Raw genomic sequence first — 25,490 nt, 5'->3', positions numbered from 1 at the left:
CCATATAACAATATAAATTAGAAAAGATTGTGCTTTTTATACTATTAAATTAGAGCTGATTATTAAGGCACAATTCTAGGACCAAACCTTAAAACAACAAGTATCCATGTTGATATATTGCATGATCAAAACCTCAGCCAATTTTGTGAGTTAAGCAACTAAGATACAAGAGGTCCTCAAGGAATTGACAAATGGTAGTATAAAAACCCTCTTCTTGTCTCCTTGTCCTAATAATGACAAGGCATAATTGGATCCGAAGTGGCACAACAAAATATCATTGTTGGATGCAAAGGAGAATCTCAATCTAAAAGAAAATCTCAATCTAAAAGATAGCAATGAGATAATGATGCTTGCAAAATAGAAGAAAGAAGTATGTGCCCTTACTCCACCTTTAGACAATGATTGACATTACTTGCAATAGTATTGAACTAAAAGAATTGATTCAATATAAGGGCAAAATTCACCCTTAAATCCAAATTATAAGAGAGCTTTAATTAAAAGTAGCTTGTAATTGGTAGTATAAAGGAGAAATAAATAAATAATTAATTAATGAAGAAAAAATATAAAAAAAGTGGAAGAAATATAATAAAGCAATCACACATAATAAAATTAGTCACAATTTGGTTACTAGATTTTTATTCAATAAAAAATAAAAAAGATAAAAGATAATAATATATAATTTTTTATATTTATAATGATGTAATATTTATTTAATGACTAAATATATCATAATATTTTTGTTGATCTATAATGAAAAATCACTTATTCTACAATTTATTTGATTATGACAATTAATAGTTTTTTTTTATCAAGTTAATATTTTTTTAGACCATTATACATTATTTTGTATAGATGAAAGTTAATTATAATTATTTTAAAATTTACAGCTTTCAATATCATATATATATATATATATATATATATAAATAGGTAGATTTTTTTATTTTTAATTTAGATATCTTATAAGGCTAACAACTTAGATTCCAACTAACTTGCTCTGCTTCAACCTTGGTGATTCCAATCCTAAGTGTCCTCTAATATATTCCATCGAAATTTTAAACATCATTTTCAATAGTGATTTAAATAAATATTTAAAAACGTCATAAAAACTTCCTACGCAATATCTTAACAAAGTAAACAAGCAATATCGCAATAACATCCTTTCGACAAATAGCTCACAAGAATGTCCAGATCCACCTGCAACTCCTGTAACACGTGCTTATTTGCTGTTAACATCATCGTACCGAAGGAATGCGAACGAATTGACAAACGAAGGGATTTCTGTCACCTTTTTCTTCCATAAGTTTTGGCATAGCCTTTTACAAGCAGCATTAAGTGGGCCGAGAAGCAAAAATATTTCTCAACTTTGAACCATCGTTAGCGACTTCCTCGATCTAATTATATCAGAAAATATGTCGCAGTAGCCAATACATGTCAGGCATTATCACGACAATAGACATTGATATAAACTGCAGCCAATGGCGTAGAAGAAATTGATTAAAAAACACGCCAAAAACATAATCATATGTTCAGAAGCATTAACAGACCGCAGACCTAAGCAGCTGGTCCGTCTCCAACTTACCCTGCTTCGGATTCCTTTCCATGACCAGTTCGTGCACAACCCGACTGTTCCTGATCAATTGACTACATTTCTACACGCCCCTCTCAGCATCTTGTTTTCTAATCTTGTTCCTCTGGCACTGGCCGATCCCCTAAACTTTTGAATATGCGGTTCCCAAAACCGGCTTCTTGTATCTATGATCTCCACCCCCTTAAGCTCAGAATTGACAATCAAACATCACCTTGCATTGTTGCGTTAGTTTGTATGCTGTTAATTGATTCCGTTCTCCAGATCGATGTGCCTCCATAACTTTTCTATGTTCTCTTGTGAAGATTGTAAACAGTTCCAACACATTTATCTCTGTCACTCAAAGCAATGAAGTATATCATTCATATTCTGGCGGAATATTAAGACCGTAAGTAACAGCAGTAAAATCTTTTGTCATGCTGAGCGGGCCTCTTTTAATGGGCATCTCATGCGTGAGAGGTGGCTAGGACATCGAGAACGTCCTTTGTGCTTTGCCAAATCAGTTAGACTGAACTTCGTCTGAAATAATACCTGAAAGAGAAAGTTCGTGCTGATTACTTCAAAATATAAGGACCTACAAAAATGAGTGATATTGAACATTTTCTCTTGGATATCAGAGATAGAGGATGAAGATGAAATTAATTCAGAAGCGGGATGCTTCAAGTTGGATCAGTGGCTTTTGCTCACATGACTAAGGGTTGCAGAAATAGACAACCGTAGACAGTATAACAGAATCTCAGACCATATTTTCAAAGTCGATGGAGTAACATGTGACATACCAAACTCACCTCTTTTTGAAGATTCTTCTCCCGTTGCGCAATTTACCTTCAACATGTTCTCACGTGTTAAAATACGCAGGAACAAATCGAGTCCAATCTTGCACTTTCCACATGACCAATCAAGTGATCACAATATGCAAGTTTACTAGAGGATGCAAATTTCACCCTGAAACCCTACGCCTAAGCTTAAAATAGGATTTGAAGACATGTCACGAGCAGCATTGCTATTAGATATTTAGAATGTCGGTGAAGCTTTCACACTACAATTCTAGTGATTTTTTGGGAACGTAGTGAGTGGCTGGCCCAGGTATCTTTGTGCAGTTTCTCAAACCGAGCGTCTGAAAGGGGAGTTGAATTTGATACAAGACTGTCTCAAGGTATTCAACGAGTCGTGCCTCTGAGAAGAGGGTCTGATACTCATGAGAGGGTTAGTTGAGGATGTTGGTTTCAACTTCTTGTTCTGTGATTGCGATGCAGAAGTAACCCCCCCTTGGAGATCCAAAAAAAGTCTCTTTCGCATTGGGAACAACAGGAGTTCATCGGTGGCGTGACCTCGGTAATTTGAGCTGAATGCTTCAGCTGTAGATTTTCCCGAAGTAGGTACCTTGTTGATGGGGGACCGTTCATTGTACAACTTTTGATTTGGAACTTTGAGTGGGTTACAGAGAAGTTCGGACTCCAGTTCTGAGCAATTCTTATTCTTATCAATATCTCTTTCACGTTTTCTAATCCATCGATGTGAAATGTCATGCACATCATTTGGATTAGTGCAGTCACGTTTGTCTTCGACGTAACTTGGTCGTTGTGCAAGTTTATGAGTTGACAGACGTTCGCCACTTAAGAAGCAACTTCGCATCTGCTTTATTTTAGGATGAAGTAAGATAGAATCGCGGGGACTGGGGGAATACAGATCACTACATCTCTCTCTTGAAGCCACAGTGTGACGGTCCTCGTCAACCTCGCAGTTCACAATCTCCGACGCGGGTGGGAAGAACATAAAACCATCATTGCCATGGCTTTCAACCTCCGAAGCAACAATATCCGACGCAGCTGGCCATGGACACGCGCTTAAAAGCCCTTGCTGAGTTGCAACCTCCAACTTTCCATGCAAGCTCAAAAACTGAGTTTGTAACAATTCCAGGCTTTCTTCTCGTATGTTGAAGTCATGGAGAGCGAAAATTTGTTTTTCGAGTGGCCATGAAATGAATGTAGCGATAGGAATATTAAGGCACAGTATTGCGTGTGAAGATAGCGGATTGAGTGATGGGAAGTTTGTCAGAAAGGATTCAACTTCAGTCAGGTCTTCGGACATCGGTGAATCGAAGGATCTCTTAGACATTTTCCAGATGCCTTTAATGCAGCTCAGGACCAGAGAATCTGTGTCTAATGGATTTTTAGAGATGAAACCTTCCGCATGTATCTGGAATCCAGCAGAATCTTTGTAGAGCTTGTTCATGATACGAAGAATAGCCGAATTGAATTCCAGACCTCCTTCAAAAATCTGAACATTAGGTAACAAACACTTTCGACCTTAGCTTCACCATGTATGACCACCGCACAGATATTCCAAGCACTCGATGAATCGTGTATCATGCAGAATATTGTCACAGGGACAACAACTGACAAATTAGAAACAATGACAAATTGGGTGATGTGGAACCAAGTACTATCCCAATCAAAATTAATGTCTATCATTTACTTAGAAAGGATTAGAGATAGACTTACCATAAACCATCTCTGAAAAGATAAGCTGAGGATCTTCATATGGCAATTAACAACGCTATCCACAGCACACGAAAATAACTCGTCGGTGACTTCAGAACTGCGAATATATGAGCGCAGCTTCTCCTCAGTGTAAATGGTCAAGCATGTTGATGGATCCAGCAAGAGATCCACAGGGAGATTCATCTCCCTCTCCACAACTTGTAAGTCTTCATTTTCAAGACCAAGGATTTTCTGGTACGAATTTCTTCTTTGCAAAAGTATTGACGTGTTCTGTTGTAGAACATTTACGACGATTATGATATGAGGTCCATGTTCTTCCGCCGACTGTACTAGATTTTCCACTTCCGATTGCAGAGTGTTCAACTGATCTGCAAGCGTTGTTTGAAGAGGGGTTGCTGATTTGATCCCATTTTTAAGTGAATCTTTGGGGGAGCACAAAGGAGTAGATATTGGCATTTGTGATTCACGCTGAATATGGTCGGAGGTTTTGAGATCGTAACTCGAAGCTGCATCCAGTCCTGAAGAGCACGATGGATTTGGTGCGGAGATCTTCTCACCTGATGTAGATTTCAAGACATCTTCATAAAACAAGTTGGAATTGCGGGATTGGTCTTTGGTGTTGCATGAGCCTTGATGATTCTGTATAAGAAGAGTAATTATACATTCATAGCTTTCAATGTTCTACATTATCAGTGTTGAATGACAGCCGGACATAACAAATCCAGAAAGAGAACAGCGCACGATGCTATGAGTTACTGTGCCCTGTAATAGTTTAATGTAAATAATTTCAGTGGACAGTGTTTACCTCCTTGAAGTCAAGGTTTTCTTGTAATTGCATCCATTTTGTGTCTCTTGATGGAGCCCCCTGCCTGGCATGTTTCATAAATGTGAGGACACTATCCATCGCAGTAGGACTGAATCCTGCTTGAAGAATCTGATGGACTCTTACTGGAATCGAGTCGTTCCTTTCTTCCGTCAATACTGCTTGATCCGAGTGATAATTGTTTACTGCTTTAGCAGCTGTGTACACAAAACTGTTGGAATTGAGCATGGAGTCTGATGCGGAAGAATTTAAATTAGCCGAAGAATTCTCCTCCACGGTGTTGTAACAACACTCTGTATCACCTTCACACGAAGACTTAGAGTCGTCATCCGAAATGAGCATTGGTAATAGCTGATGGTCAGGGATTCTTTTTCCTAGATTTAAATTTCCAGGAACTGTCAATCGAAACTCATTTTCAACCAATCTCCTCTGGAGATGGAAGCATTTATAATTGTTACAATGTCCCATTTGAGACAAATGCCAATCCAGATACAAGCAATCGCTAGCAGATGTGGCAGTTGGTGAGGCTTTTGCTCGGACAAGATTCTTAAACACGTCTTCACTCAAATGTGCTTCATATCCTGGAATGAAAGAAGGTTCTGGCAGCAAATGAAAGCTAGAGGGATCTAATGTTAACTCAGGAAGAACTAATAATCTTTCAAAACCCTGAATAGGAGTCTCTCGGGAATCCAATTCCTCAAGTTCAATGAAAAGCGGCTTCATTAATATGGTAACGTAAGCTCCAAGATATAAGGTATAAGACGTGATCAGAAATTCTTCCTCAAGAACTTCTGGAAGTTCAAACAGAACTTTCACTGTATTTATGGTAGGGTGTTTGGTAACAGCTTCTGTGTCCGCGTCAACTGAGTTCTCGTCCAACAAACTCAAACAACGGGCTGTACATGAGGGCGAAATAGCAGACTGAAGTTCGTTGTGTTCAATATTTGGCTTAATACTCATTTTGTCCAATAGGAAAGCCCTGGGGTCAAAGTGTAGAAGTTCGGTTAAAAGCTCGATGTGGGATTCGGAATCAACTGCTTCAGCGTGGTTCTTAGCATTATCCTTCAATTCCCTATTGCGAATGATTTGACCAGAATACTGCTCCAGAAGCGACTCTTGGTCAAGGGGTTTGAGTTCAGAAGCTTCTACAGTATTATTATGCATGGTTTTCGTTTCCTTCAAATTGCAACCTGCATCAGCCAGCATATCATGCATAACACTCCCCTGATTACAGTCTTCATCACGTACAGTAGGAGTAGCGTTTTGCCCCGGTTCGATCACGTACTGAACCTGTGTTGCCATAGGCAAAAGATACCAGCAAAGGTCATCAAACAAAGAATATTCCAAGTGCTTACTAAATTGATGCATGTTTACGCATCTTCACCAACTTGGCGCAGTCAACTTATGGATTCGTCACGGTATCACCTCAGGTCAGATTGAAGCTCAGAGAACCCTCAATAGCTATGAACAATGGAATGTGCAACTGTTTTAATTAATTTGACACTCCAGATCCCCTATCTCTTAGACGGTAAATAGTCTAATAGAATTTTTTGAATTAACACCAATGAAAAATTTGCAAATTAAGCTTGTAAAACAGGAATCGTCGAACCTGCTGTTTGGTGCTACTTACCAATTTGAGGCACTCAAAGTCCTTGGTGAAATGAATATAATTTTGCAAAATATCCAGGCTCAGACTCTCATTGAACCGCCAAACCTCAAGCAGGTCTAGCATGTACGGTTCGATTTCTCTCGTCACGATCAGAGAATCTATTTCCATGTCTTCGAACCATGCACATGCTTTCGATGGAGAAACCAAATCTGTAACGCCACCGAGGACGCAGCTAGGTATTGATTGAGGAAGTAGGTAACCTATGAACTGCTCTGCTAACCTACTTGGGCACATGATATCAATTTCTTCAGCCACATAGACTCTTGTGTCGGAAGATCGCAAATGAGTAGCAAGTATCTCCAATGGCAAAACCTTATCGAAAGACTTGGTTCCATCGCAGCTAAATAATTCGTCAGCAAAGCAATCAAGGTGCGGAACAGGTAGAAGGCTCTTAAGATATCTAACAACTCCATGGCATTTTAGCCTCATTGTGGCCTTGAAATGTCTATAGCAAAAGTTCAAAGACTCTTCAATGAGGAGCTAGCCTCATTGAGTTACAAACGGCCATTAAGACATCATAGCGCCCGCACGCAAAGATCATACTTGAAATAGAAAAAAAAAACTACACATGCTTCAAAAGAAGCTTTAAAGGTAACCAGCGGAATCCAGAACAATCTCAAGACAATCCAGAAGTCTTGGGACTACGACCCCCAGGCTGAACATCCGCCATGGCCACCGAGCCTTCAACGAGAAGAACAATTTATCGCTCAGGTCCCCGCGAGAGCAGTCTGTGTCTGCATCACACTTCACCACTAATTCTCTGCCATCCGTAACAGGAATATGGAAGGATGGACGCAATGACTTGCTGCCCCACACAAATCTGATCACTGCAGGAACCGCGAAGAAATCACAAACAATCCTAAATGTAACCTTTGTTTGTAATCGCCTAATTCATGTCCCAACTGCGTGCATTACGTCCCTGCTCCGATTTCTTGCAAGCCTCTCTCAACATCTCTATTATCGAATAACCTAAAACCAGCATTTCTAAGCTTCGACACCTACGCAAGGGCAAGTTTACACATTACTGCACCGGAACAAGAAAACGCTTGGTGAAAAGCAAGTTGTGTAACAAGATGTCAATTCATTAAGTATGTAATAAATTTTTCATAAGTAGTAAAATATGTAATAAGTAGTGGAAAGGCATTATTTCGTTTGTATGTATGTATTTATATATATATATATATATATATAGTCATGACACCATCCTTTTTTATTCTGATTTTTTTCCCTTCCATCGTTTTACAACTATGATGCATACCTTCACACAATTGTTTTAAATTTTTATTAATTATTTAATTTTTTTTTTTTAATTACCAATGTAAATAGAAAGGTTAGCAATGTGTGATCTTTGCTGTCAAAAGAACTTTTACATACTTTATTTATATATTGATATTAAATTAGCCACATAGCTCTAGGTTACATATTCGTAAGTTTTGTAAAAATAGTAAGAATTATTATTTTTGTGTTTAATATAGAAGCATTTGTGCTTATATCATAAGAATTGATATTAACATTAAACAATATTTTGGTTATATATATATATATATATATATATATATCAAAACAATAGTTAAGATCATAAGTTCATATTTTTTTAAAGAGATAATATACTCTTGCATTACAAAAAATAAAGAAAGAAAACACACACACACACATATATATATTACAAAAATAAACTATAATTGCAATTATTAAGTATAAAAAATTAGAGTCTTAAACTAAGACAAGATTACAAAACTGAACATGGTTGCAATCTTGCCTTTATATATAATAGCCAAGAAAAATGCTATGTACAAGCTTTCTAAGGACCACGAAGCTTGTTAGCCAAGAATTCAAATTATAGTACATTTTTTTTACAACTTTTTAAATATAAAAAACCTCTATAAAAAGTTTCTATGGCCACATGACATGTCTAGAAGTAGATATAGTTCTAATTTATTTTTGGGATTTTTTCATTATTCTTGAGGAAGATATTATTTGTTCAGCAAGTTTCTATGGCCACAAAGAATCAACCTCTAGAATAGAGAATTGAAAGGGATGAATATTTGAAATCAATATTCATTCAAATTAATAATTTAACAAAGTCTAAAAATCTCTAACGTGTAATCTACAAAAAATAAAGAAGCATATTAACATAGTTGTTGAGAATAAATCTACAAAAAAATATTAAAATATTTGAAAAATATGCTCTAAAAAAGACCATAGGCAATCTTTGCAATTTAAAATCAAATTTGAAATATAAATTTGAAAATGTTCTTACCAATAGTTTTGCAACACATACTAATTGCTTCAAATTTTAATATATATATATATATATATATATATATAGATTAGACAACAAGCAAAGAGCAAATAAAGAGTTGTTCAAACTTGAGCCTTGTGGACAATAATACATTAGATAGAATTTATTTAAGGAATACAATTCAAAGATTTGTCTACAAAATTTATACATCTGATTAATTCTACTTCTTTCTACTTATTTACCTTTATTTAAACAATACATGAGTGTATTACACAATCATCTTAATATAATAATTTTAGCAATAAAAATAAATGAAGATTTAATTAATAAACTCCAGTAGATATGTAATCTTGGAGACATTACATATTTTTAGGTGTATAGAAAGAAAGTAGTTTTATCTTGCTAATTATCGTAAACGACATTAATTAAAATTGATACAATTGAACCATATTTTATCATTTACTGTTCATTGTTATATGATTCAAATTCGAAGGTTTCTGATAGTTAGTGTTTCAAATATAGCGTCGTTAACCACTCATTGCAGGAATTCATGGCTTTGAGGTCCATAAATGTGTGCAATGTGCAAACTTGATCAATAAATCTAAAGTTCATTACGGCAAAATTACTATAATTCTTACCCCAAACTTAAATGACAAACTGGCTAATATTTCACTGTTCACATTCAAAAAGAAAACACACACACACGGTTCCTCTATCAAAGTTTCTGGCAATTTCGTGTTGAGGAAAATCTCTACTGGTCATACGGCAACAAAAACGATCACACGGAGCTTCAAATTGGATTTCATGCATTCCTATTACCTCCCGCTATCATCTAGACCCAGTGTAACTGTGATCTTCGTACCAACGACCTGAGCAATCCCCACAACGCATATAAATTTTGCCACAATCAACCTGCTCGGAGGTGAAACTTGAAGGAAAAGAATATATCACCAGTGTTTCTGATCTCTAACGCAACCTTGACTACCCTAATTTCGCAGGATTGATCTCTAGATTCTTAGATCAAAACCCTCTCAACCACCATTTTCTCTCTAGGAAAACATAAAGTGCATCTCAAGACCCTTAAACGCAGCCTCATATGATCCTAGTAATCTTTTATTGGGCCCAGAATGGGGTCTGTGCATTTATTTACAATCTCAGTAATCCACCATCGCAACAACCAGAATGTCCCAGTACTATTGGCACAAGTCCAAAGGTAACACGGCGCATCTCAAGTACGAATCTTGAATTCGCCGTTTCTCATTCAACAGGTCACGCTTTGCGCACAAGAAACTGCTCAAATTGCCAAAAGCACAATGTCGAATTCCTGTTCTAAACATCAACTTTTCTACTCCCTTGATTGCCTCAGATGGCCTCCGCCAACAGCTTCTCCATCTGCTTGATCTTCGTGTCAATCGACAGGTCGATGTGCTTGTCCTGAATATCCACTACGATTCCCCCAATTATGCTCCTGTCTACCTTCTGCTCCACCTTCAAGGTCTGCCCAGGCTTCAAGTACCCCTTCAATGCGTTCTTGATGTCCTCAAGCTCCGCAGGACTCAGCTGCAGTGCGGCCGTCACCAGCGCTTGCACCTCTCCCCGGTGTGCGTGCAACAACTCCGAGTAGCACCCCGAAATCCGCTGCAACTGCGCCAACCTCCCGTTCTCGGCCAACACTGCTAGAAAATTCTTCGTGACGTTCGAAAACTTCGTCTGTCCAAAGATCTCCTCCATCGCCTTCATACGCATAGTCTTCGACACAGAGGGGTCCTTCAGAAAATCGGCGAACACAGGGTTCTGCTCCGCAGCCCCAATCACCTGCTGCAACTCCGTTTCAACAGGATCCAGCACGTTGCTGCGCACTGCAGTCACGTACAACGCCGACGCATACTTCCCAGCGACTCCATACATGGGCAATGGTACCTCCACATGCTGCTCCGCTGCCTCTGCCTTGCCCGCAAACGACCGCACGGCTCGCACCGCAGGGTGCTCGGATGTTCCGGCAGCGGCCCGCGCCAGGGCTACGGACCTCCGCAACAGGTGCTGAGACCTCAACATGGCGCCCCCTCTACTACTCCACCAACACAGACACTAGTTTCTCTTCGTCGCGCTCAGCGACAAAGCCAAAAGACAGAAACAAGCTCACCCACAAACCCTAGAACCAGGAAATGTTGTTCCAATTCTGCCCAAGATTGAACCAAGGAGAGAGATGGTGTGGGCCGTGCTGATAAACTGGGCGTACAACCGCACTGGTTCCGCCTGGTTTGTTTCTGGGGTGGTCTTTCTCGAAGCCCAAAGGGTATCTAAGGGCACTTTCGCACTGATGTCCGGTGCTCCAGTGTTGATAGAACTGCTCATTCGTTGAGGAAGTTCACGACTATGCTCCCGTCAACTCTGTCTGTCTAATTAAGACTACGTTTCACTGCTGGGGTGATTATAGGGGAGAGAACTTCTGTAGGATTGAATGCTATTCCCTTTGAGCTATATGATACTGGTTAGGATGTTGAGATTAATTTTAACATTAACGACATCGCGTATTCATAAGTCACGTAGCCATATTCTGTATTAGCAGCACAATTTTACTGACCATTATCTACAAAATTGCACTAATTGATAATGGATTGGCTTCACTTGTTACTCCTGAACTCTAAATTTCGCTGCATTGACGAAAAGTGGTGGCCGCTGAATAAAATCCGTCTTCTGTTGTAGTGCAAATGCTCCAAATTCCAAAGTGGCATGACAACCGGCATTGACATCACTGACTGCCACGCATGTAGACATTCTATCACAAAATAGAATTTGGCGACGGTGGGCGAGATCAGCACAGTGTACTTTACTTAACCAGTTAATCGGTGAAGTTGAATGGTATATAACGTCTCTGTCCTGAACATGAACATGAACATGTGAATGACTAACAGAGGCTGAAAGCAAATAGGTGAGCTCACTATCAGCCATTGTGAGTACAAAGGCTTAATCTCCTCTGATATGCCCAGCTCATGTGCTATAAGACCCTAAAGATCTTCCAAGGATGGAAACAAATCGTATCCAATGGAGGTGCTGAGGATAACGATAGAGTTGATGAAGCTCTGAAAGAAGCTTAGAATCCAGCTTTAAGGTGTAACGTTTGTTTCAACCACGGTGGTTCTGGTGTTGGAGACTGGAGAGCCCTCCTGTGCAAGGGATGGAACAGGAACGTCAGCTTTGCAGGGCGTTGATTCACGTGGTAGAGGGAGTTCCTCCGCCATGAACTCAGCCACCAACGTCTTGGCCTTCTGCTCCCACTCCTCCTCTAGTTGTGCCTGCGCATGGTCGCCTATCTGATTTACGAACTCAACAGCTGCTTCCTCCTGCACCATAACAGAAATACAACAAATATGCTTGGGAGTTTAATACCTCCAAACCCGAAGAAAAATACAAACCAAGGACCTTTCAGATTAGTTCATATATTGAACAGCAATGAAAAGGTAATACATACCGCTGCCGTCAAGCTCTCCTTGAGCCGCTCCATCTCCTCAACTACAAACTGAACCTCTCGCAGAGCCGCTTCCTCGCGAACTTTCTCCTGTGCTATCCTGGTTGCTCGAAGCTTCACCCATTACAATATGAGCACCCATTCTTGGACTAATTAACAAGCACAAACAACCAGTGCACTTCAAGTTTGCTACCCTAACTGCAGAATGAGGCATCTGTCCCAAATTCTTCGATATTATTGTGCAAGAAACTATGGTTGGAGAGACAGGTCATACCCGGGCAAGTTGCTCATTGATAGCAACAGTACGGTCACGAACAGCCTGGTCGGGTGGAAGTCCTCGCAATACTCGTACAATTTCCCGCACCCGGGTAGCAAACGCAAATTTGAAAATCATGTTCGCAATGCTCGAGGCTATCTTCCACCTGAAACCAACAATCTACTGAAACTACAACCCCTCCATCCCTGAAAACTATTGCACGACAGGTGGAAGAGTTGCTTCTGAATCGTGAAAGAATATGCCGAAGAACTGGCGCCACATTCTTCAAACTAGTTGAACCATGTTTCCTAAATAAAGACGTAAATCACTGGAAGACTGTAATTCAAGTCTACAACCGACAGAATCTACAATGCTAATCGTGGCATCCTACATCCGCTACCATCGAGCATCTACGATGTGGATTAGAGCCTCCATTTCAGAGCAACTCAGGCTTGAGTGATCTCACGATCACCACTCTGGATAGCATATATGACAAGTTCATCTCATTCAATAATTCATGAAATATGCTCATAGAATCGACCATAAACTCACGTGATTGTGCATAGGAGTAGATGGAGCTCATGCTTACTGCAGGACATCTTTGTATGCGCCTTCTGTCCTCGCGTAACCAGACACCTTCGGTCCTGAAAATGTGGGATGGGGCAAAGGAAAGATCTAAGCCAAAACCTTGGCCACTCGGACACTGATGACAAACGGAAAACGCCTGAATCCGATTCACACAAGCTATGCACCCATAAGGGGCATCGTCTCGAGGAGTTCCCCGCCCAGAATTTCTGAGCAGGGCCCTAAGCAGCCCCCTGCAAATTCCCAGAGCCCACGTTACAAAAACTGGACAGAAAAAAAAAAACCCTAAATATGTGACACCACTAACAACCCAGAGTAGTTTGTCGCAGCAATGGCATCTTGAGCGACCAATGTAGACGTAACGTGATCAATCAAAAGCAATAGCAATTCAATTATCTACATGAATATCACCGCAGCGAACACGAAATCTGCCAAAGACGTCTGTCGTGCTGCAAAAGCATCGAGCCCCTCGGAACCCAACAACGAACGATAACCATGGACGAGGACGATAATCGTCGGGTTGTAGCTCACATAAGGGACGAAAACCATCTCAATGCACTCGTAGAATGGAGGGTTCCATTCACATTCAAGTAGCAGGTATTGAGATTAGGAAGGGTCATGCCCTGGTCTATACCCCTTCGGCTATTGTACTCGGATCAGGTGTGAAAACCGGCCTTGGCACCGGAGGGTATCAAACGGATAAACGATGTTGGGGAATTTGCCTACATTTCATGTGGCTTTACTCCTTTTTGCCAAAACACAATGCACAGTCCCTTCAATATTTTTGTAATAAGGTTTTGTAATTGCATATCATTCTATAATCCATACTTGGACAATGTCATGTACATGAAATTATTTACAATTTAATATATATATATATATATATATATATATATGTTTTTTTTCTTCAAGGAATAATATTGTGTACAAAAGATTGCAAAATATTCAACTTTAAATCTATATCTTGTTTAACATTTATTTATTTATTATTACATGTTTTTTGTTTAAGTAACATAGCATTTAAACTAACTTGTACAAGAAAAAAATTGAATTAAGAGGTCGTAGGATACCTTGTTTAAAATACGTTACAATAAATATGCTAGATTTGGTAAAATAAAACTCTAACTTTAATATAAATGGTACATTCTAACTTAAGAAATAGAAGTTGAGAATAATACAATCATCATCATTATTATTTTTCCTTCTTCTTCTTCTTCTAATACACATATCAACTCTAAAAAATAAATCAAAACCAAATAAAAAGTATACTGTAAAAATAAATGCTTTATAACTTCTTTTATTTATAAATTTCAAAATTGAAAGAATGATTGATTTTTCATAAGAATTCTGGCAAGTTTGATTCATACAACTTATAGAAGAAAACTTGTTAAAGTTTTTAATTTGTTGTATTTTATTTGAAGATTAAAAATTCATTCTACTTGTTTATTTAACTCTTTAGCATTGGGTATTTTTAAACTCAAATCATACACAGTTTTTAAGAAATATATATAAATAGATATATGAACAAATACATTATATATAATATTCACACACCACACCCCCATATATATATATATATATATATATATTCACATATCCGATTGATGATCCCACACTCACTAAGTTCAAACACAGCAACCAAGATTTTCACAATACAAAATGCAGCGTGATAGATCGCACAAGCTTGATCACAACTTCAGAATCCAAAATCAGCAAACAATCGGTAAAAAAGGAGGCAATTTGCGAGTGCCAAGTGGGTCACAGGATGCAGCAAAAATCAGTCCTTCCCAGCAGCTTTTAGGTCTGAACCCGTTAACCCATTCACCGACAACTCACGGTTGTGTATTATTTAAATAATGAAGATCTGCAGCTCACATCTTGCTGCGAAATTGTGTTTACAGAGGGGTTCATGTGGGTGTCGGTGACAAGTCCTGTGGATTGCTGAGGACAAAACCACGAAGCTCTCGGTAGTGGAAGAGCAAGCAAGCAAGCTCCTTTTCAGGAATCGGCAAATGACAGGCTGCCGAGGTTGAGGATGACACAGTTCTTCGCTGCATGACGACCGAGGATCGTTGACCTACTTTTTTCACGAACCCAGCTCTCATTTTTTTTGTTTTCCAGGAGCGGAGAAGAGCTTGAAGCGATTGTGTCATTCAGGGTTTCAGAGCTTTGGTGTGCTTTCGGTGGTAGTTCGACTTGCGGAGGAGTTGGGTATAGATCGGTGTGAGGTGTTGTGAAGTGTTAGGGGGTTTTGGAGTTTATATGGTGGCTATGGCGCCGGGTAGTCGGAGGCAATGGTGGATATTTTTGGCGGTGTTGGTTTTGGTGGGGTTAGGGTGTGTGGATCGCGGCAAGGCGCTGATGACCACCATCACGCACCAGGAGTGCGTGTACGAGGAAGTGGATTATGAGGGCGACACAGTTTCTGGTAGCTTCGTGGTGATCGATCACGGACTTGCGTGGGCCGATGAGCCGGGCGTGGAGCTTGTGGTGCGTAGTGCAGTGCTACCCCGATGTTTATTGTATATTTTTACTTGTGTGCATCTCTCTGTGTGTGTGAGAGAGATGGATGCGTTGCGTGCTCCTGAGATTGCTGGCATATGATAAGTGCATTGCGCGTGAGATCTGTCGTCGTCGATGGAGTTCACCTCTTTTCTTGGAAGAGCCGATCTTTGTGATTCGGATGCACTTAGGGTTTAACCGGGTGGGATTATCGTTTCTTTTTGCGCAATGGCCTTTCATCGTCTTGTTGTGTCATACGATGGACGATACTGTGTCTGCTAGGCTTGCAATCTCCCTGAGTTTCGGTCTCTTTCTCTGTGCGTCATTCAGATAGGTCCTCCATGTCTAAGTCTTACCTCAACTTCGTTGCCAAAATTGGACCGACATTTCGTTGTACCCACAAAGAGGTCAAAGCTACAGGCTCTTTTACAAAAATTGTTAGGTAAATTTTGCAGTTGAGTCGAAAATATGATTTGCAGCCAAACCCAAAAGTCCTTTCTCTGGCTTGAATTCATGTAGTCATGGCCATCCGACCTTTTGAAATCATTTATCTGCAGCTGCTTTAAAAACTAATGATGTGTTCATGGAAGGTAACGAGTCCCATTGGCGCGAAGGTTATTGGTATCACTGCTAAAGAAGGCGAGAAATTTGAGTTCGTAGCCCATCAGCGGGGTATGTACAAGTTCTGCTTCAACAACCCTGGGCCTACTCCTGAGACAATCTCGTTCTACATCCACGTTGGGCACATCTATGGCCTTATGGACCTTGCAAAAGACGGTGAAGTTCTGAAACCCAAATTTCAGCGGATAATGTAGTGTTTGGATTGCCCACGAATGATGTAAATGTCATGTTTCCAGCTGCGGGAGGAAGAGGACGTAGGGCTCTCTAGGCATAGCTGATGTGAACTGGATTGATGAAGGTTCTTGACACTTAAAAACTACGGGTGCTGCAGAACATTTGAAGCCTCTGAATGTAAATATAGCACGAGTCCGAGAGGCTCTTGCAGCTGTGTCTGGAGAGTTGATTTACTTAAAAGCTCGTGACCGTCGGCATCGTATCAGTGAGTATCAAACTTTTCATCAGCTTTTGTAACTGGTGCATTGTTCTTAGTGTATGTTGTAAGATAGCTTCCCTCGAGAATGAAGATAAATTTAGCATTTTATTAGGGGTTGTCATTTCTTATTAAGATTTTAAGGTTAATCATTATGCCAATCATGAAATATCTAGCCTTGATGGAATGGATAATTCCATATTTGTCTGTAATGTTGCAGCTTATTGACTGTTTGTTTGTTTATTTTATTGTGATTCAGCAAACGAAAGCACCCAGAGGCGATTAATATCTTATACCGTAGGGGAATACATATGCCTCATTGGTGTGAGCCTTGGTCAAGTATACCTCATCCGCAAGCTTTTTGACAAGCGCCTCGGATATAACAGGGTTTGATTGCAGTTCCTTTGCAGATCAGTCCGTGTTGCAGGAGGACGCATTCCTGCCCAGGCGCTGGGATCACAGGTTTTTCTAGCTGAAATGGTTTTGTAGGCAATGCACCAAAGTATCTTGCAACTGACACTTCATATTTAATATGATATTGTATTCACTGTTTCCGGTCGCCAAAGTTCATGGATTACGTTTCAGTAGTCTGAAAGATTGGATCCTCTGTAAATCACTCTCTGCTGCAAGTTAGCATCTTCTTATCTTGCAACTCTCAAGTTCCAAGCTCCAATGTACACTGCGTAACTGTTCTGCCCCCGACATGCTGAGGTGAATTTAAATCATGGAGATGGCAGACTAGTGAGGTGAGCATGAGTCTGCAGTTTTTTGATTATAGTCGCAGCTGATGGTGAATGATGTATCATATAAAGAGCTGACACAATACATGCTGAACAGTACTTCGTGTTCGACGTGTCGACGCAATACATGTCATAAACGTGGCATAATAATGGGATATGTGACATGTCACAAAAGTAGTCTCCACAAGCTACATATTGGTCAATCCGAGGCCCACATTGCCACCCCTCTGGAGGCAGTCGCAGTTAGTTCACAATGTTTCTGCCCTAAACTTCATTGTTAAATTTAAGTTTTAAACGTTTATTTCATTTTCGGTTAATAGAAGACGAGTATTAACTTACGCTTGCTGGTTATGGCTTCGCAGTGCCCTTTCACCTATCTGTGATTTGTCCAATGCAAGGGAGTAGGAAAGGACCTTACGCACATAGAAACTTTGGATACTTGTTGTTCATTGTAATTGAAGTTTTGAATTATAGCGGAAAATTATTAGGCAGGATAAGAAGAGCTTCTTAAAAATAAACAATCACGTGTTAATTTTAAGAAATCGCTGAAGAAAAGAACATCATTTTTGGTGAACCAATTGAGAGAACATGTAGAAAATTGATAGGCGAGAATAATACCCACTTCATGAGTAAAACTCATTAGATGGCTGTTTCCAAGTTTTGAACGTCAAAGGTAGGGCAATCTTTGTGGCAAATCATAGATAAGAGCACGAAGATCAGCTCTGCAGATCAGTTCCTAGTCTACAGCGTTCAGGTTAATGATGCAAGTGTGTCAAAGGAATAAGTACTCTGCATGCTACCAACTTAAATCTGGCACCACTTTTTATTCGCACAAGGTTGAACGAAAACTCCTCACACACAACGTTATCCCGCCAGATTTTCTCTTAGAACCCAGGGACTGGGTTCGGGAACATAAGGCTGCTGAAAAATGTCACAGAGAACTATCCGATCTGGGACGGCAGTTCGCAATTTGTCCCAGTCGGCGTGCACTCATCTAGCGTCGCAAGTAAAGAGTTTGCACTGGCCGCTGCTGCTTATAGACCTTCTTCACTGAGCGAACAGAAGTACTATCCCGTGCCGAAGGGTGGCCGTTTTAAGATAATATTGTCTCCAAGCTCAGATTCACTGCCGCAAGACAGCCAGTATGAATTAGGAGAGTCTCCGAAGAATCAAAACCAGAAATTGGCTGAGGTTTCTCATATTGTTTGGTTGATATTAAAAAGAAAAAAGAAAAAAGAAAGAAAGAAAGAAAAAGCAAGACTGTCACCTGATTTCGAATATACTTCGTCATTGAAGGAGAAGAATCTTAAGACCTGTCGGGAATAAAAATATACAGCTGAAGCGAGGACCCAAACCCTGACCCTAGCCCTGTTCATTGGCAATGATGATATGAGACGAGGGCCACCAGAAGACAATATGTATAAAGTAACCAAGATCCTCTCAATAAGGTTTTGGTGCCTTCGAGAAAATGCTTCCATTTCCTTGAGATCGAATGATACCAAGCTACCGCCTCAGCCCTCATGAGGATAAGAGTTCAAAAAAACATATACAGTTTCACCTAACACGCGAAACCCAGGTTGCGAAACATGTGGAATGAACAGCGCCCACACAAATGGATGCGTCCTTTGCGTAGAGCAATTCTGGAAAGAGTGAAAGTGACTGAATAAGGAGCATGTCCGGTGGGAGTCACCTCTTCGAACCATGCCAAACTATTGTCGATGGAAAGAACGTTCTGTCACTCGGCATTACCTACTCTGCAGCTTTCGGCTAAAACAAGACGATTCTTCGACAATCCTACGGAACAACGCTGCTCAGATTTTGGGGTTTGGGTTCCCAGTCGATAGCAGGAGTCTTACAACCGCCGATTTGACTCTTTAAAGAAGGGGTGCTTAAGTGCTTCTTTAGCCGTGAGTCGTTCTGATGGTTCAAACTTTAGCAAGCCTTGAAGCAGATCAATAAGAAGGCCCCCAGAGTGGTCTACATAGCGCATGATCAAGTTCTGACATAAAAACGAATCATTCTGTCACAATCTATCATAAAGACAACAGTAATACGTAACATACCTGGATATCTTTCAAGAAATAAAAACATGAAAGATGCTCAAGTAGTAGGACTAACCCTTAGGCTAGGTAACCTCCTCACAGCTCGGATACTCTCCCTTGATACTGTCCCTTCAGGCCAGTTCAACTCTCTTCCATATCTGAAGTACTTTTCTAGTCGTCGACTGCAGAGGTCGTTGAAAGTGCTCGTAAACCAAAGGACACTTTCAGACAGAATATAGAAAACGTCTACTCATAATCATGAACTCAAACTTGGTGGCTCAATACACATCACACAAGATTAGAATAGAGGAAGCCAAGAAAAGATTAACAGACGCATGTCACTTACTCTGCCCTCTTGATCATGTGTACAGGAATAGGACCTAAGACTCGTTCCATCATAGCCAAATGCTCCAAATTCTCGTGAGTCTGAAACAATGCATCACCCTGCCATAGCAAATACTGTAACCACTGAAAAACATTTACATTGGTTTCAACATCTTCGCATGAAAAACTATGACATCAAAGATTTTCTCAAATTTACAAGTTTGAAGAGAAAGTATAGGGAATTACTGGATAATAGAGGAATATAAAAGAGAAAGGAAGGCGATAGGAATCCCATACCGAGCAGAGTTCCACGAGTATGCAGCCGACACTCCATATGTCGCAGGGATACGTCCAGCCAAGTCCTGAGACAAGTTCGCTTTTTATATTAAACCACTCTAGTGTTGCCTTCTGGTTCCCTCAAATTCTAGGGACGAACAAGAGATGCTCCAAAGAAAGTTTGACTAGAACGAAAACACCCTCGTGGGCCCCTAGTATTAGCTCTTCAAGGGAATGAAAAGTGATGCGAAACTCACCTAGAATAACTTCTGGTGCTCGATAATGGCGAGTGGAGACAACTGAGCAGTGATAATGGCTGTCAAAGATCGCACTACCAAAGTCAATAAGCTTAATCTCACTTGTTTTTGGTACCCGCTTAAAGTGTTTTCCCGTATTTGAAGCCTGCAAATGTTGTAAAGATCACAGAATGCACCCGCATCAAAACAAAGAGAGATTTCCAACAAAAACGACTCTAAACTTCATGGACACCAATATGACTAACACATCAGTAAAGCAATAGCAGCACCTAACAAGCTATCGCTGCCAGAATCTGCAGTCTTAAGCGAGATTTAGCACTGCTCTAAGGATGGAATCATATGTGAAACTGGACAAAAAGTATACCACAAGGTTAATTTACAGTGCCTAAATTCAGAACGTGCTCCAGGAAAATTTGCATACCTTGTAATCTGGCACCCTCAAGTACTCAGAAGAGACCAATAGGATGTTTTCAGGCTTAAGATCGGTGTGAATGAGGGTTAGCTCATGCATATCTGCAACAAACGATAGTATAACAGCGAAATTAATTACGCAAGTGATCAGAAGAAACACAATAGACTTGTTTAACATCACAATGGTATGAATGTTCAGCAGACTAGAGAGCTACAGCAAAACAACCAGCACATACATGACATTGTACAAACCACAATCATACCACATTACAAAGGAAACATGGGAGAGAGATTGCACACCCAGATACGTAGTTGAAAGCTAAATGTTATATGCCACAATGTACTAGGACGACTTACACGCCACAGACTCCAATAACTGGCGGCCAAAATCACGAACAAGATCAGCAAAAAATGGTCGATAGTTGTTCTTTCGAAGAAAATCATACAAACTTGGCCCTAACCTTTCACACACCTGCATAGTTACCAGTTTATCCAAAAGACACATGAGCACTAATTCAGAAACTAAGATTCGAGCGTTACTTCATTGCACACCATAATCGTTTTCAATCAACTGAATAAAAAAGAGGATAATAACCCACTAACTTAATCAGTCAATGCAAAAATCACCAACTCCCCACGCTCTTTTACATAAAAACAATGGAAAATCGTTCTACGTGAACCTCGTAAACCTCACTATTTAACCTTGAAGTACATCAATTGGTTACCAAAGAATATAATATAATATAACATACTATAGCATAGAATAATATTTTTATTTTCTGTTTGAACTATAGAATTACATGCAACTGAATCCACACAATACACGTCAGTGTGAGGGACTAACACCTACTGGCGACAACTCTCAGGACTCAGCACTCTACACAGTACACAATATATTCTCAAATTACATCACTTCGTCTCTACTATCCCAACCACGTCTTTGAAACAAAGTAGAGAAACTTACAATGCAGACATGGTTTCGATAGTCAAACCAAGTCTTCAGTTGCACACATCGTCTGTTCACAAGCAGGCTTTTATCAAGGTGTAACCAAGAAACGTGAACTAGCATTGGCGATACTATCAAGTAAACGTCAATGACGTCCACTGTGATGAATGACCATGGTCACGTGAGTGTTATCAGCGAATAAATACTCATCAGAAGACAGAACCGAAAGATGATGATCTAGAGGAGATAACAAAGCCGAAAATCATCAAGTGAAACGATATATACACAAGTGACAAGGGTTGTGTCAACTATAACTCTTAAAAGAAACAGAAAAGATAGGAAACAAGCGAACCGTGTGCCTAATTTGTCATTCTTGGCAAGTGTGCGCAGCACATCAATTTCAATCATCGCAGCATCGCGGTACTTCTGAACGTTGCGAATGACCTTGATAGCCACATACTCCTGGACCTCCCTGTCCCAACACTCCAACACCCTACCAAAAGTACCTGAAGAATCCAACCAAATACCGTTATACTCCAACCTATGAGAACCTTCCATCTGGTCTTCACGATGTTTACCCATTTGTTACTTTCAAGACATGAATGCGTCTGTTTAAATTAATTAAGTAAATTAAGTTAAAGTACATACCTTCACCCTTCTTGCTAATGATTTTGTCTGCGGTATCACAAAAAAAAAAGAAAAAAACAGAAAAAACCCAACCACACAGGCACCACGACACCACGTGATCAGGTATTAAAACCTCCGAAGCCAGCTTTACTGGCAAAGGCGTCTAATGTCTTTAAATTATTTGCGCCTCCAATAGCAATGTAAGGCAGGAGCAACCTGTGAATTACGAAGGATAAATCGTGGTAACGGACACTATGACCAGGGTTGAAGGTGTGATTACAGCGTGGTGTTATATTTTCTCCCAGCTCAAACATGTAGTGCCCATCTTTATCATCGTCCCGCCATACTGGAGAGTATACCCTGGGATATCCATTGTAGGATTCTGGACTGTTCCCCATAGCAGCTGGTGGTACTCCTCTTCCCAATCCCATTTGTTCGAAGTGTCCACTGTTAACCGCTACCTGATGTTCCTAGATGCATTCACACCAATCATCAACCACAAAGGTTTACTTCGTCAGATTCAGCATTCCACTTGACAAATCATGAACCAAACCGATCATCTCGAGCCCACTTACTCAACACGCAAAAATCACAGCCTATTTTGTTAGAATTTCTCGCATGGCATGTGCAAAATCAAGGACTTAACTGTTGTATCTGCTTGATAGGAAATAATTCCATTAAACTATGAGTTCAAATGTTCGAATAGTGCCGAATTGCCCTCAGCTTCATTGTTAACCATAACGCAAGCATTCACAGCAAACGACAACGAAGCGAAATGAACTTACTTCATCATAAATGTCAACCCAGGAAACATTGTCCTCAACTAACGTTAGCCGGGCGCGCTTCTCAGGTCGTTCATACAAAGAACGGTCCATACTCAAAAGCAACTTGCTCCTCCCCCTTGCTAAAATAGCTAAAAAAATTTCTCTTCTCCTCCCAGGAAATTATTGATGAGAACAGCAGCAGTAATACAACAACGGCCAGGCGGATATAGCTGCATAAGATTTTCACAGCACCACAAGGCTTCACATCTCATGTTCTGCGTCCAAGACTTCACCCATTAGGTCTGGACTAGAATCCACCTGCCACATTTTTCATCCTAACGACTAGGCTGTCATGCTGACACAAGACCGAGACTCAAAACCTCTCGGTGCATTTCTACTACTTGGGTAAGCAAGGCTGGAATCAATCAACACTGCTAAAATCACTGAGGTAGACAAAGTTCCAAGAGAGACAAGGTGCAAAAGCTGCAGAGGAGACTTCACGAGGAGGGAGTTCTTGCCTTCGAAGTTTTCCAGGGTAGGTGAGTATTGATTGAAGCTATGACAGGAGAGGACAAAAAGAAAAGGGTTCAGAACCTAATAATAGGGCCCTTCAAACTCTCCTAGCCAACAAGGATAAATATCCCGATCCTAGCACACTACGGCTATGAAATTGGAAAAGTAATGCACTCCTTCGCAGACAGTTTTCCACCTGCACGCTTCTCTGCGAACGCTCACGATTAACACCGTCTCAAGCAGCCTGTGTGACTCTTTTCCAAGCCTTCTCACTGCAACGATCAAAATTTGTAATTCCAGGCCAAGAGACAGTCCTCACCTAGAAGAAGCAACAGGTCATGAGACGATCCTCCTCGTTCTCTCCTTACCAGACCCTAAGAATTAGCACCGAACTGCTCAAAACGGAAGGTACATCCTCCAAAACTCTCCCCCCTCTCTTCCAACTCAGGGTTTCCAAAAAGATATCCATTTTATTTGAACACAAATAAAAAATTGCACTTCGAAAATCTCCGTGATCCTACGCCTTAATCATGACCTCAAGGCCTCTCCCTGAAGAAATTCCAATGTCAACCCTCAAGCACTTCACGAGGGCATGAGAAAATCACAACTGCACGACAACTACACAAAAAGCTCAACATCTGTAAAAAATTACTGGAACACTCAATTCCCACATTTCTCAGCTTCCAAGACGCAACACGGCACCGCAGGCAGCAACTAGACTGCCAGCGAGATCCTCGAGACCCGACGCAGACTGACGAAACCAGATTTGGTGGCGGGGGCCGGAAAGTGGCGAGAAACGACATGCGAAGGAGAACAAGTGAAACGGATTGCGAGACGGCCCGGATTCTGTGACGAAGAACCGGTCAGGCGGCTGCGAGACGCAATTCTAACACGACGACACGGGGATTGCGGAGCATCCATGACTGGTCGCAAAGCGCTCTTCAAATCAATTTATGTATAAAAAGAACAAAGCAAAGGATTGCGACCCGAAAGAGCGCAAGCATGTCATCACGTGACGATGAGAATGAATGGCGGAGTGGGCAGATGATCGGCTCCGACGTCGCCGTCGCCGTCGCGGAACAAACGAACAACAAGTGACGGAGTTGGCGGGTCGTCGACGCCGACGTCGACTTCGTTCGTTATCCTTCGACTGAAATTCGTGAGTCTTCCTTCCCTGTCATGTGCAAAGGTCGGACAGTCGAATACTTTTGTCGAACTTTTACTTATACTTTTGTCGAATTCTTTCATTTCATGTGTATACGTTTTTACATAAGTTTGAGATGTGAATTAAAATTGCATATATGAAATAGTAAATTAATAGAGTATGTAAAAAAATACTTTCCACAAGATTTTTGTTTTTGTGGTTTAATTTATTTTTATTAACTAATAGATATATTAATCTCTATTATTTAACACATCAGGAGGTATAAATCAATAGAATAAACCAGGGATAAAAAATGGTCTTTTGATTGGTTGAATTTTTCAATCATCATTGTTTTCATCAAAACTTACCTTAACTTAATTTGCCAATTCATAGGGCCTTAATAAAGCCAATCTCAGAACTTTAACTAGAGAAAATCTAGCCTATATCAATATTTACTATCATGTTGAATTTGTGCTATTGTCACATGTTTAGATATTTACTAATGTAAGCAAAAACACACCATGAGCAAAAAGAGTCAATATTGAAGCAAATGATTGTTTTGGTGAGATGTAGCTGTAGAAGTGTGATGTATGGTTGTCGCGGACATACTCATGTAAGCTAGTAATTACATATACAAATAGGTGGAAGTAAGTAAAAATAGGTAAAAGTAAGTTAATTCTATAGTATTTAATATGGAAGCTTTTTAGAAGCTTCATAGATGCTGCTTTGACTTCATAGGTGTCTTTAATTGATTTTT

General features: G+C 40.2%; 5 protein-coding genes and 1 long non-coding RNA gene across 23 annotated transcripts; 2 read left to right on the top strand and 4 right to left on the bottom strand.

The window, feature by feature from the left end:
• Positions 1 to 1,459: 1,459 nt before the first annotated feature.
• On the bottom strand, positions 1,460 to 7,674 carry LOC112273984 (uncharacterized). 3 transcript variants are annotated; one of them, XR_016499781.1, is made up of 5 exons: positions 6,546 to 7,674; positions 4,898 to 6,205; positions 4,093 to 4,731; positions 2,368 to 3,868; positions 1,460 to 2,119 (listed from the first exon to the last, which is right to left on the bottom strand). XR_016499781.1 is itself a non-coding variant. In XM_024503106.3 (4 exons), exons 1-4 carry the CDS (start codon positions 7,011 to 7,013, stop codon positions 2,693 to 2,695), a joined length of 3,591 nt encoding a protein of 1,196 aa, XP_024358874.1. In that variant the 5' UTR covers positions 7,014 to 7,674; the 3' UTR covers positions 2,211 to 2,692. The 3 variants fall into 3 exon arrangements, 1 of the variants encoding a protein (XP_024358874.1); XR_016499780.1 differs by having other exon boundaries at positions 2,377 to 3,868; XM_024503106.3 differs by lacking the exon at positions 1,460 to 2,119 and having other exon boundaries at positions 2,211 to 3,868.
• A 2,249-nt stretch (positions 7,675 to 9,923) lies between these two features.
• On the bottom strand, positions 9,924 to 11,188 carry LOC112274244 (ATP synthase subunit O, mitochondrial). Its single transcript, XM_024503555.3, has one exon. It carries the CDS (start codon positions 10,879 to 10,881, stop codon positions 10,189 to 10,191), a length of 693 nt encoding a protein of 230 aa, XP_024359323.1. The 5' UTR covers positions 10,882 to 11,188; the 3' UTR covers positions 9,924 to 10,188.
• A 467-nt stretch (positions 11,189 to 11,655) lies between these two features.
• On the bottom strand, positions 11,656 to 13,557 carry LOC112274245 (uncharacterized). 2 transcript variants are annotated; one of them, XM_090245952.1, is made up of 4 exons: positions 13,141 to 13,557; positions 12,570 to 12,717; positions 12,299 to 12,409; positions 11,656 to 12,170 (listed from the first exon to the last, which is right to left on the bottom strand). In XM_090245952.1, the coding sequence occupies exons 2-4, from the start codon at positions 12,687 to 12,689 to the stop codon at positions 11,934 to 11,936; spliced, it is 468 nt and encodes a 155-aa protein (XP_090102078.1). In that variant the 5' UTR covers positions 12,690 to 12,717; positions 13,141 to 13,557; the 3' UTR covers positions 11,656 to 11,933. The 2 variants fall into 2 exon arrangements, with proteins under 2 accessions (XP_090102078.1, XP_090102077.1); XM_090245951.1 differs by having other exon boundaries at positions 13,104 to 13,549.
• A 1,140-nt stretch (positions 13,558 to 14,697) lies between these two features.
• On the top strand, positions 14,698 to 15,214 carry LOC149986748 (uncharacterized). Its single transcript, XR_016499916.1, has 2 exons — positions 14,698 to 14,937; positions 15,038 to 15,214. It is a non-coding gene; the product is annotated as an uncharacterized LOC149986748 (long non-coding RNA).
• A 38-nt stretch (positions 15,215 to 15,252) lies between these two features.
• On the top strand, positions 15,253 to 17,241 carry LOC112273983 (transmembrane emp24 domain-containing protein p24beta3). The gene is made up of 4 exons (XM_024503105.3): positions 15,253 to 15,626; positions 16,229 to 16,415; positions 16,591 to 16,698; positions 16,949 to 17,241. Exons 1-4 carry the CDS (start codon positions 15,399 to 15,401, stop codon positions 17,080 to 17,082), a joined length of 657 nt encoding a protein of 218 aa, XP_024358873.1. The 5' UTR covers positions 15,253 to 15,398; the 3' UTR covers positions 17,083 to 17,241.
• A 790-nt stretch (positions 17,242 to 18,031) lies between these two features.
• On the bottom strand, positions 18,032 to 24,560 carry LOC112273982 (serine/threonine-protein kinase AFC3). 15 transcript variants are annotated; one of them, XM_090245940.1, is made up of 16 exons: positions 23,909 to 24,215; positions 23,595 to 23,632; positions 23,098 to 23,351; positions 22,593 to 22,782; positions 22,334 to 22,360; positions 22,038 to 22,191; positions 21,704 to 21,755; positions 21,097 to 21,211; positions 20,750 to 20,841; positions 20,329 to 20,473; positions 20,093 to 20,157; positions 19,818 to 19,915; positions 19,548 to 19,653; positions 19,120 to 19,428; positions 18,697 to 18,797; positions 18,032 to 18,554 (listed from the first exon to the last, which is right to left on the bottom strand). In XM_090245940.1, the coding sequence occupies exons 3-14, from the start codon at positions 23,185 to 23,187 to the stop codon at positions 19,282 to 19,284; spliced, it is 1,281 nt and encodes a 426-aa protein (XP_090102066.1). In that variant the 5' UTR covers positions 23,188 to 23,351; positions 23,595 to 23,632; positions 23,909 to 24,215; the 3' UTR covers positions 18,032 to 18,554; positions 18,697 to 18,797; positions 19,120 to 19,281. The 15 variants fall into 15 exon arrangements, with proteins under 15 accessions (XP_090102066.1, XP_090102064.1, XP_073386048.1 ...); XM_090245938.1 differs by lacking the exon at positions 23,595 to 23,632 and having other exon boundaries at positions 23,909 to 24,230; XM_073529947.2 differs by having other exon boundaries at positions 18,697 to 19,428; positions 23,098 to 23,306; positions 23,909 to 24,046.
• Positions 24,561 to 25,490: the final 930 nt, after the last annotated feature.

The sequence above is a fragment of the Physcomitrium patens genome, chromosome 21 (assembly GCF_059467195.1).
Source record: "Physcomitrium patens ecotype Gransden chromosome 21, ASM5946719v1, whole genome shotgun sequence".
NCBI classification, from domain to species: Eukaryota; Viridiplantae; Streptophyta; class Bryopsida; order Funariales; family Funariaceae; genus Physcomitrium; species Physcomitrium patens.
Note: the sequence above shows the minus strand (reverse complement) of the source record. Positions and strands in the feature narration are given on the sequence as shown.